Source organism: Colias philodice, chromosome 29, assembly GCF_061535455.1.
Source record: "Colias philodice isolate Cphi_HAF_F1 chromosome 29, ilColPhil1 Martin Lab GWU primary, whole genome shotgun sequence".
Lineage (NCBI taxonomy): Eukaryota > Metazoa > Arthropoda > Insecta > Lepidoptera > Pieridae > Colias > Colias philodice.
Window position 1 is genome coordinate 1,903,245 of NC_143114.1, and position 12,569 is coordinate 1,915,813.

At 34.5% G+C, this 12,569-nt stretch overlaps 1 protein-coding gene across 1 annotated transcript; it reads left to right on the plus strand.

The window, feature by feature from the left end:
- The first annotated feature begins 279 nt into the window (after positions 1–279).
- LOC149475766 (aldo-keto reductase 1B-like) lies at positions 280–12,191 on the plus strand. The gene is made up of 7 exons (XM_089712620.1): positions 280–409; positions 3,240–3,382; positions 8,517–8,658; positions 9,188–9,382; positions 9,720–9,919; positions 10,262–10,417; positions 11,800–12,191. The coding sequence occupies exons 1-7, from the start codon at positions 338–340 to the stop codon at positions 11,837–11,839; spliced, it is 948 nt and encodes a 315-aa protein (XP_089568746.1). The 5' UTR covers positions 280–337; the 3' UTR covers positions 11,840–12,191.
- The last annotated feature ends 378 nt before the right edge of the window (positions 12,192–12,569 follow it).

Genomic DNA, 12,569 nt, shown 5'->3' on the forward strand with positions numbered 1-12,569 from the left:
TATGTACCTTTGTATGCTTAAATCTTTAAAACTCTATTCTGATAAAATAACACTAACGAGTTTGTTCGTTTGAACACGCTAATCTAAGAAACTATGAGCCCGATTTGAATAATTCTTTCGCTGTTAGATAGCCCATTTATTTTTTATTTAAGACCAACAGGAGCGGAGCCGCTTGGGTGAAACCGAATATGTAATAGGCCAAAAATTGCGACTAAAAATCGCATTTACGCGACCCGCGTCCTCAGTCTAGGCCACAGAGTAGACTAGGTTTAAAACTACTCTGTCCGACATTAAATTCAGTACACCGCTGACTGTGTTAGAGTAAAGACGTGTTAAAATGGCTACCGTACCTCTCGTCGTGTTTAACAATGGACATACCTGCCCCATCATCGGCTTGGGGACATGGAAGGTAAGATTATTTAAGAAGCTATTATTTCTCATCTTATTACATAACGTTGGACGTTCTTACTCATGAATTCTTGGTGTATCAACATAGTAATGTGATGGATGATAATATAAAATGTATTCATACCGGCGCGGCGTTGCGTTGGCCGGGTTCTTTTATGTATGTTCGTCTATTTCTCTGACTGATCTCAAAATTCTTTAAAATCTTTATAACCTCTGAGAATTCGAAGATTGGACACAATCTAGTATTTCTATAGCTTATGTGTTATTCTGGTTTATAATTTACAACACGGCCAAGTTTCATCAAAATCAGTTCAACATTTATGTCGATATGACCTAACAAACATGAAAATTATTTTAGCTTAAATAGCTATTTAATTATTATATTGCAAATATTTTGTAAATATCCTGAATGTCCCGAATTTTACATATTTTACATATTATTACAATTTTATTGAACAAAGTAACTTTATACAATAGATAATATTTCGTAAAAATATTCTTTTCTATTATTTAATCTAAACACAATATTATTATGTATATAGGAATATTTTACAATCTTCTTATATATAAAATTCTCGTGTCACAATGTTAGTCTGCATACTCCTCCGAAACGGGTGGACCGATTCTCATGAAATTTTCTGTGCATATCTGGTAAGTCTGAGAATCGGCCAACATCTATTTTTCATATGTACCACGGGCGAAGCCGGGGCGGACCGCTAGTATTAATATACATACTTAATTATTACCTAGACGTATACTTAGTACCTATATGGATAACTTCCCCTTCATTAGCGGTAAATATAATATTATGTACTTACGTACCTAGGCAATATTTTAATTATATTAAATGAAGGCCTAATAAAAGCTAAATAACTTTACTTTAAAATTTATATGCTTTTAATTCATAGTTATAATATTTATTAATATATAAGTTTAATGTTTCTAAGTAAATGCCGATTTTTCAATCGTTGGTTAAAATTTATGCGTCCAATAAAGTATTACACGAACATTTTAAAATGTCACCTGTATACCTACTGTCAAATACGGACAAATATAATATATTTTTGAAATGGTAGTTTAATACGTTATTCCATGAATAAATTTTAACCGAGGATTGAAAAATAAGCCCTAAATACAAATAAAGAAAATATATTTACAATAGCGACTTACCGTAGATATAAATTTAAATATTAAAATATTTTTTTATTAATTACTAGAGAGAAATTTAATACGATAGTAATTTAATTGTACCTAATTACCTACAATCCACATTATGAATTTTTTTTATTAAAGTGAAACTTTTTGGTCTGTGTAGCGCATGTCGCGTGTATCGCGGCTGCCGAGTAGGTATACCTACTCGGCAGCCGACCGTCACGCGACATGCGCTACACAAAGCAGTGTTCGGAACCGTTCGAACAGTTTCACTTTTACTGTGGTTTCATAAAACCACACAACATTTTTTTTTATTAATTACTTGACAGTTTAATACGATAGTTATTTAATTGTACCTAATTACCTACAATCCACATGATGATTTTTTTTTTTATGAATTTTTCCAAAATAACAACTAGGTAAAAGCCAATCTATTTAGTCATTATTAGCACTGCGGTAATATGACATTGAGGAAGCGTTAATTTTATCAATTGTCTATCTAACATTTATTTTTTTAATACACGGAAACCTGAAAAGTCAATTTAGTCCATTTTTCGAGATTATGCGAGCTGAGTTGGGAGTTTGGGACCACTCCCTTTGGCGTTAAATTTCTACAACTCATATAGATTTTTACAATAAAGTTATCGAAACTGGTCATGAAGAGACATTGAAAAAACTTAAATGGTTAAAAAAAATAAAATGACACCATAATGACACCGAATAAATACAAATTGGCGCCATTAAATGACAGATGGTAGGCGCCAAATTGGCGCCAAAATACCTACTTATATTAAAAAAAAATTCAGGAAACTCGATAGAATTTTTATACTTACAGCAATATGTGACAATCTTGTGACAATGTATTTTATGATTTTATGACATTTTTCAGAAAAAAAAATACTAATCTAGTTATGGTTATCACTTCAAACGACCTTGAACTAGGAAATATCCTTTGGGAAGGTCATATAGGCCATTAATTTTGTTGAATAGTGTCAACAAAATATATCGATTATTCCATTACAATATACCTAACTACAAGCAACTTGTTTATGACTTTTTTATCTACACTTACTACTAGAATATATTAACATCTTTCCTAATATTAATAAGCTGAACATTTTTTTGGTTGTACCGATTTAAATTTTGTGTAGTTCCAAGAATCGACCAACATATCTTGTTCATAAATACATGTTCAACACAAACAATGTTATTCTAAAATCTAAATAAGGTGAATTTAGCTCTCCGGGAGTGGCACGTAGAAATGTTAAAAGGCTAATTAGACAGAATTAACATCAGTTTTCCGCACAGGTTTTCCGCTTACGATAATTGAATCATGCCATCTCGCTTCGACGCCTAATCGTGCTTGTCCTCGCACGTTAGTGCGCCGTTTTTGAAAATCGAATGTTGTGTTGGTATCATTGCCCCTAAATGATAAGAGTAATGCCCACTACTCACATACCTGCAGCGGGGGCAATATTGGAATTGCAACCTTAATTGGCTCCTTAATTGTGATGTGTATAGGCAAGCAGGGGCAATTTAGAGAACAACTGAAATTGCTCCGACCGCTCGCGCCGTGCATCCTAGATTGTTCCAATATTGCCCCTGCGGCAGGTACGAGAGTCGCCGGCTTTAAGGCATTTGCCGGGTCAGCCAGTAACAATATTATTATCTGTTTTCAGTCGAAGCCAGGTGAAGTCACACAGGCTGTAAAGGATGCCATAGACATCGGGTATAGGCACATAGACTGCGCTCATATCTATGGTAATGAAAAAGAAGTGGGGGAGGCGCTAAAAGTAAAGATGGAAGAAGGAAAGATTAAGAGGTAAGCTATAATTAATTAAAAAGTGAAGCTTTGAGAGTTCAATTTCAAGTTCGCGTCACGGCAAGACCGTCACGTCATGGAGTACGGCGACGATTTTGGTATCTTAATTGAATTTTGTCAAAGAAGCTTCACTTCTGACACGTGTGCTCGGTACACACACTTTTTTTAAACACTTTACTGATGATTTTAACATGCAATACAAAAAAACGACGTGTGGCACTCGGGGACTGCCGCGGTAAAGCTATTGCATGTTATGCCTTCTTTGTAGCGACACTTCGCTCTGAATCGCGCAAGCGAAATTTTTTCGTTACAGAGCTATATATACAACTTTCCGAAGTAATCCACTGGGGCCTTAACGGCCGGCCAGTCAAGTAGACTAGTCGTGAATTCTCTCTTTTTCGATGGAGGAATGGGCGAGCGTGAGGTTTTTCGTTACGGAATTTCTCGATTCGGTCCCCGCGCTCAAGGCCCGCGATAGAAGCTATGCAATAGCTTAAAATATATTTTTAAAATAAGATACAGGACAGAAAGCGGGCTTAACACATATACATATCCATACTAATATTATAAAGCTGCAGTTTGTTTGTTTGACCGCGCTAATCTAAGGAACTACTGGTCCGATTTGAAAAATTATTTCGGTTTTAGATAGCCCATTTATCGAGAAAGGCTATATGCTATATAATAATTACGCTAAAACCAACAGGAGCAGAGCCATGCGGGTGAAACCGCAGGGCACAGCTAGACAATTTTAGACAATAATATCAATACTGCAATCACTTACCCCATCACCAACTACCACCCACACCCTTTAAAGAAAACTGAACTGGGTCAGCATGTTTTTTATTTATTCAAGTGTTATTGATTCTTAATGCACATTGTATATCGCACATATATCTTACTAGCGGTTCGCCCCGGCTTCGCCCGTGGTACATATTTCGCAATAAAAAGTAGCCTATGTCCTTTCTCGGGTATCAAAATATCTCTATACCAAATTTCATGCAAATTGGTTCAGTAGTTAAGGCGTGATTAAGTAACAGACAGACAGAGTTATTTTCGCATTTATAATATTAGTATGGATTTATAGGGAAGTACAAAATAAAAAAGAAATTCATGTGTTACTTAAATACACCACATAATATCTAGGTTACTAAAGAACGGCTAAACGGTTTTTCATAAATTTTTTGGCTGTTTAATTGTTAAAAAACTATTAGGACTCGGGGCAAGGATGCTTTACAATGAAAAATATTTGTACACGAATTACGCTTAGACTGTAAAAAGAAAAGTCTGTACAATCGGTCCAGTAGTTTACGAGTTAAAACATAACAAACAAATAAAAACTAAGCCGTTAAAATATTTATTTTGTCTAACATACAATTATTATTTTTTATGATCTAATTTACTTTAAGTGGTAATGGCTTCTCTAATCTTGTTAAAAACAGTTGAACAATCTGAATTTTTATTGTAAAAATCAGTTCTGAGATAAGTATTTAAATCTATCGACTATCTCTATAATAGTTTGTTTGTTTGAAAGCGCGAATCGCAGGAACTACTGGACCGATTTTAATTGTTTTTCACCGGATACGTACCTACGTACCTACTAGCTGACCAGGTAAATTTTGTGTCTGGACAGACTAGACTTATTTTAAATTCATCTCATTACTTCCGATATTAAAATCTTATCTAAACTATAAACAATTTGATCACATTAGTGACCATGATACAAATTTACAACATGGCTGACCTTGCAATCAAGGTCTGTAAAAAAACCTGCAAAACCTTCCTATCAGTGATTCATTTGTTATCTTCTTTATATATAAAAATGAATCGCAAAATGTGTTGGTAAGCGCATAACTCGAGAACGGCTGAACCGATTTCGATAATTCTTTTTTTATTATATTCCTTGAAGTACGAGGATGGTTCTTACGTAGAGAAGACGTAAATATGTACCACGGGCGAAGCCGGGGCGGACTGCTAGTTACTCATGAAATTATGACAATTTTCCCATCAGTGTTCGGAAGCGAACTTTTAAAATTTTAATACATTTTTGGATTCATACACCACTTTCTTTTCTAAATATCTTTAATGAACATAATTAATTTGACCTGTGAGTTGTGATATTTTTCAACCGCCTTCAAAAAATGAAAAGGTTCCCAATTCGACTGTATTTTTTGTGTTTGTTTTGTTTGTTGAAAGCTTATTCCTCCCATTTAAATTTGGTCCAGTATTGACGATTTGAAAGCAGTTTAGTTTTTGTTAAAAATAAATATCCTGCTAATATTATAAATGCGAAAGTTTGTGAGGATGTGTGTGTGTTTGTTACTCTTTCACGCAAATACTACTGAACCGATTATAATGAAATTTAGCACACATATAGAGGGTAACTTGGATTAACACATAGGATAGGTTTTATCCCGGAAATCCCACGGGAACGGGTACTATGCGGGTTTTCCTTTAAATACGCGAGCGAAGCCGCGGGCGGAAATCTAGTATCTCTATATTTCTATACTAGCTTCCGCCCGCGACTCCGTCCGCGCGGATGTCGGTCTTCGCGTGGATGGTTTATTTCTCCATTTTGAGTAACTCTGACAATAACATCTTATAAATATCTATTGGACCCAAATACGGCTAGGCCTATAATAATACCCAACGTGTGTTCGCGGTTCTACAAAACAACGTCTATGGATAAAACTGAAAAATTAAGATTATTTTTTTTCTACGTATTTTTCCAGGATAAAAAGTATCCTATTTTACGCCCAGGATAATGAGGTATAATTATACCTACCAAGTTTCATCGAAATCGAACCGTTAGTTTTCACGTGATGTCTTCATATACAGACAGACAGACAGACAGACAAAAATTTTTTTAATCACATATTTAGGTTTGGTATCGATCCAGTAACACCCCCTGCTATTTATTTTTTCAATATTTTCAATGTACAGAACTGACCCTTCTACAGATTTATTATATGTATAGATAGATATAGTAATTAAAAGAAATGTGCAACGAATAATATTGAATATGAGTATTGTATTCATTATTTACACATTAAGTAAATAATACAGGACAATTATTATAAATTAATGTTAAATAATAAAATATTGCGTGTTTATTTATTCATTATACAGAGAAACAATGGCTTTATTAAACTACAATGAGCTTTTATAAGATGTTTATCTGCATTCAATTATCCATCTAGATACACAAACGAAGAGCTATACACATTAAAGTAATCTTCAAATGATTTTATAAGTGCCAATTTTTACAAATTTCAAAGGCTCGACCAATTGGACTTTTCATGGTTTTATTTTTACGTATTTTTTTAGAAATTTTAAATGCGATTTATTTACAATGAAACCTGGTTAAGTGAGACATCAAGGGACCTGCAATGTCGTTTCACTTATAGAGGCATTCCACTTACCCAGTGTCTCAGATATACAGGTATAAATAAATATCTGTCTCATTTACAGAGGGTTCCATTAATAGAGGTGAGAATACAGGTTATTTCAGTTATACAGGTGCGATCTTTAAATAAAATAACGTGTTATGTATAAATGAATGAGTACAAAAAAACAATGTAATCTCAGTTACATAGGTTTATGCATATAAAATTTACTCGCTGTCTCAGTTATAGAGGTAACTATGATGATAAATCGAAAGAACAAATCCCAGATATAGAGGTTTACCTCGTCCCACTAATAGAGGTAATTCAGTGCCAAATTGTTGGGACCTCAGCATGAGTTCCAGTTATGGGGGTTTCTCACTTATCCAGGTCCCACTTAACCAAGTTTCACTGTATTACTTACTAGCGGTCCGCCTCGGCTTCGCCCGTGGTACATATCACTACATAGTATAAAACAAAGTCGCTTTCCCTGTCCCTATGTCCCTATGTCCCTTTGTACGCTTAAATCTTTGAAACTACGCAACGGATTTTGATGCGGTTTTTTTAATAGATAGAGTGATTCAAGAGGAAGGTTTATATGTATAATAAGATCCATTAAGTAGTGGAGAAGTACTGCTATTTTTGAGGTTTCTAATGTGATGTCGTAAAAAATTACATTTATTCCGCTTACATTGCAAACGCAGGCTGAACCCTACGAGTTTTATCAAAATAATGTACTAAGTATTATACACATTGAAAAGGTCTACAGAAAAGTCCGCGATGGTATATGTCTATCTCTTATGGATAACCCACAATAACTTTTTTTTGTCATTTACTTTTTACGACAAATAATGGCTAATTTTCGAAGCGATATTAACCAATACAGCATTAATCCTTAACCAATTAAATACCATGGATACATTGTTCATTTAATATAGATCTATATGGCCCTTTACACCGTATGATTTAAGTGAATATTTTCGAAGATATTACAGATTTAAAAATTGCAGGACGTAGCGTAAATTTGCGGCCGCCCGGCTATGTATTTTATACCCGTGCGATGCCGGAGCGGGCCGCTATATTTTTATACCTATACATAATACAACGTTCACAATTTTTCTGTAGTGTATTTAGTATCAGCATTGCACCCGTGCGAAGCCGGGGCGGGTCGCTAGTTTCGTAATAAACGGTAGCCTATGTCCTTTCTCGGGTATCAAAATATTTCCATACCAAATTTCTTGCAAATTGGTTCAGTAGTTAAGTCGTGATTTAGTAACAGACAGACAGACAGAGTTACTTTCGCATTTATAATATTAGTATGGATTAGCTTTCCGGCCGCGACTTCGCCAGCTTTGTCTAAAGTCTAATAAATTATATGCTAAAACCATGCTCGAGAAGTCGAGAACCACTCTATGTATTAAAAAAACCGCATCAAAATCCGTTGCGTAGTTTTACAGATTTAAGCATACATAGGGACATAGGGATGAGAAAGCGACTTGTTTTATACTATGTAGTGATAGTGATGTAGTTAGTTATTATTTATGTATGTACTAGCGGTCCGCCCCGGCTTCGCCCGTGGTACATGTTTACGTTTTCTCTACATAATAACCATCCTCGTACTTCAAGGAATATAATAAAAAAAGAATTATCGAAATCGGTTCAGCCGTTCTCGAGTTATGCGCTTACCAACACATTTTGCGATTCATTTTTATATATAAGAAGATTACATTACATTACGTATTTACTTTTTCCAGAGAAGACATCTTCATCACATCAAAACTTTGGTGCACGTACCATCGCCCGGACCTCGTGGAAGGAGCAATAAAGACCACACTCGCTAACCTCGGGTTGGACTATCTGGACTTGTACCTCATGCACTGGCCACAGGCTTTCAAAGTATGTATAGATTAATATTTTTAATCATTTAGTTTCTTACCAAATATTTATAGTCCCAATTTTTTTATGGTTATGGGTCTGTTTGCATATTTCGTACCTATTTACAATGCAGTAGATAAACTAAAACGCGGGAAATGCTTTTTACTTAACAAAATAACTTTTTTTTTATCATTTATTTTCTTACCAGCCAGTGCTTACTACAATCACGTTTAAATTACGTTTCCTTTAAAGCAGTAGATACGCTAGAAGTCGGTAAAATCTTAATTTTTTCTAGACTTTTTAAGTCCGAATAATTTTATTGCATTACAATAAATGATAGAAATTATCGTTGTTAAGTATCAGTCTTTCTAACAAAAAAAAATTTTCTTATCGATTTTTCTGTGTAGAAACCACATTCCAAATTTGAAATCATATAAAAAAAAACTATTCATAACACGATGATAACACGTGTATGCTTTTTTTATCAAGCCTGTGCTCAATTTTACGAAAAAAATGTTTTATATAATTCGGTCACTCCAAACGCTTCCAGGAAGGCGTCGAAGAATTCCCCCTAGATGAAAACAACAAAGTGATCCCGTCTCCCGTTGACTATATAGACACTTACAAAGCTATGGAGAGTCTGGTTGACAAAGGTCTAACTAGGAGCATTGGTATCTCTAACTTCAATAAGAAGCAGATTGATCGGGTCATGGAAGCTGCAAGAATCAAGCCCGCTGTTAATCAGGTGAGATTTTTCTAACTACCATTTTGGCAATACGTTGGTTTTGATTATCGTATGAAATTAACTGTAAAAGATTTAAACAACAATTAAAATTAATGATATATTTTGTATGACTTTGAATAACTCTTAATTTAGTTGTTTGCATTCATTTATTTTCGTTCACTACATAAAAAACAAATGAATTGGATCTAAAACTGTTAATTACTTGCCTAGCCAAATAATATAATTATGCCTCTTTTATTCCGAGTCATATTAAAAACAGAGCCTGTATATGCCTACAAAAATAAATTAAGATACTCATATCTAAATAAAAAACATTTTTTTTTTATTAAAATTTCAGATAGAAGTGCACCCGTACCTAAACCAAACCAAACTATTCGAGCACTGCAAGTCCCACGGTATTGCTGTAACAGCGTATTCCCCACTAGGGTCCCCAGACAGGCCCTGGGCGAAGCCCGGGGACCCTACGCTCATGGAGGACCAGCGGCTGAAGACAATTGCTGAAAGATATAGTAAGACTGTACCGCAGATACTGATCAGGTATGCTTTGGTTTAGGTTCTATGTATGTACCTAGTTATGTTGATTATTGAGTATGAAACATTTCCAAAAAGTCATAAGGTTGAATACTGAAACGATGATTATTGTTTAATACTTGCTTCCTGCCCGCGGCTTCTAAAGAAAAACCCGCATAAATCCCGTTCCCGTGGGATTTCCGGGATAAAACCTATCCTATGTGTCCGAATGCCCAAGAATTCTAGAGCAAATGCTGCAGTAATTATGTGTCGTTAGTGCTAAAGCCGGACTGTCTATGAACAGGATCTAAAACCAAAAATAAAGACCACAGACAACAGACCATTAACCACAGACTAACATATTTCCAGATACGCCATAGACAGATCAATGATTGTCATTCCCAAGTCAGTCACCAAGAGTCGCATAGAACAAAACTTCGACGTTTTCAACTTCCAGCTGTCGCCTGAAGACCTGGAGCTTATTGGTAGCTTGGAATGCAATGGACGACTGTGTATGATGGGAGAGTAAGTTTATTTTTTTAATTATTGAAGTGAAACTTGGGAGTAAAATTTCAATGTGACGATTTTGGTGTCTTTGAATTTTGCTAAAGAAGTTTCATCTCGGACACGTGTACCCGGCACGCACGCTCATTTTTAAGCTGACTTGAAAAAAGGACGTTCTCGATTCGACTGTTTTTTGGGTTTGTTATCTCTGAACTTTTTTGTAGCGATTTTGATGATATTTTGAAAGTGATTTAGTTTTTGATTTAAGAAAATTTTATTGAGCGGGCAAACGAGCCGATCTTCTGTTTGATCGATTTTATTGATTCCCACGTAAAAACTTTAACTTTTACATTAAGAATCCTTATCGATTTTAGAGTGATTTTGACTTGTTTCTGTAATTCTTTAGGAGCACGTTTAACGAAACTAAATTAGTAACAATGTGTTATAATATCTTAAATTAAAGATTCATTCAATATCTAAAATATGTTCCAGACAATTTATTGATATTCATTGTCCAGTTTGTTTAATAGCCGATAACCTGAGAGGTGTTTCAATTTTTTCCATGCGGGACGTTCGTGTCTTTGTAGTTTACACGGAATTTAAAAGAAGAAGTTTTCTTATAAAATATACGACGGTAAAGACACTGAGACATCCTAAAATATGCTCGAGGCAATTTAAGTACTTTTATTCAAAAATTCAAAGAAAATCTAAGTTAAAATAGCCTTACTTTGATGAAATTTTATGTGTATTTGGCGTCGAATTTTTATAACATACAACAGAGTAAAAAATAAATAAAAAATACACATTAAATGATAGATTTATGCTTAAAAATTTGCAATAAAAAAAATACATATTATATGATTTATGAAAGTAATGGAATATTTTAAAGTTCTCTAGAATTTTCGATTATATACGGGAGCGCAAACGCTGTTATGGCAGACCGCGCTCCGCGCTTTATGGAGTAGGACGTGTTGCGCTGCTCCGTCAGACACAAAATTACAAAAGTACGTTTTTCCCGCGCGTAGTAGTCGGGAAGCCCACGATACTAGATTAGAATTGGTGGAGTAGACGATACCGAGCGAGATAATAAGGTCCTATAATGTTTCCACTTTGAGCGCTTTCAGCCTTTGCTACTCGACACACGATGATCGCGTTCAAACGTAAAAATACTAGCTTTCGTCCAGCGCAATTTTGTATTAGGACTCTTAAAATATATTCAACCATAGAATACAAGATATTTTTTTACACATAATACCCTTTGTATTTTTGAATTTAATAAAGATTATTCGTAAATTGATTACCGAAGTCAATTTGAAAGAAAATACTATAAATATATCTCCCGCGTCAGGGCTATTTTCCAGTATTTGTGTTTCCATTTCTAAATAAAAACTTTTTTTTTTCAGTGACCACCACCCGGATTACCCATTCCACGATGAATATTAATTCAGCACAAGATATTTGGATATTTATTATTAGTGCAATTATTTTCAGCCATTTTGTTTAAGTAGTAAATATAATTATACCTAGACTATAGGTAATTGTAATAGGGAAAAATATTTGTCTACAAATCCTGGATTAAATGGCCATATTAATAAGCATATACATATGTAGAAAAAATAAAACCATAATGTACATGCAGCTTAATTCAATCTTAAAAATGTCTATGGAATGTCTTTGGTTGTAATAATTCAATTATCGAGTGAGTTTCGCACTAAAATTGTGTTTTTTGAAAAATTCTTGTTTATGCACTGTTACTCTAGCAATAAGCACAATGTCTTAAATAAACCATAAACAATATTTTATTGTTGTTTTATTTACAACCTGTGTTCCGTTTTCCGCAAATGTATGAATAGCGAAGTAGCCTTAGATTAAGGATTGGTCTCCGCGCGCGCGCTACGACTAGATGCCGCCTACGTACTTGAAAAATGCGGCAACTAATAGTACGCCGAATTCGGCGTACCCAAGCCAGTCGTGTCACAAGCATTGTGTGGAGAGGGCGAACCGATAGTTTACAAAGATTTTGAACAAAATCTGAAGTAAAATGCCTATTTGTGCCATAAAACTATTTAAAAATAATACAACAAAAAATAAGAAAGACACTGGGATCACGTACCATCACTAAGTATCGTATTATTCGAAATTTCTCCTTTACTTCGAAATTTTTTTCTACGAA

Coding starts and splice junctions, on each gene's coding strand:
- LOC149475766 (XM_089712620.1), top strand. CDS start 338: ATGGCTACCGTACCTCTCGTCGTGTTTAACAATGGACATACCTGCCCC. Junction 9,383..9,719: donor TCAAGCCCGCTGTTAATCAG/GTGAGATTTTTC, acceptor TTAAAATTTCAG/ATAGAAGTGCACCCGTACCT. Junction 10,418..11,799: donor CGACTGTGTATGATGGGAGA/GTAAGTTTATTT, acceptor TTTTTTTTTCAG/TGACCACCACCCGGATTACC.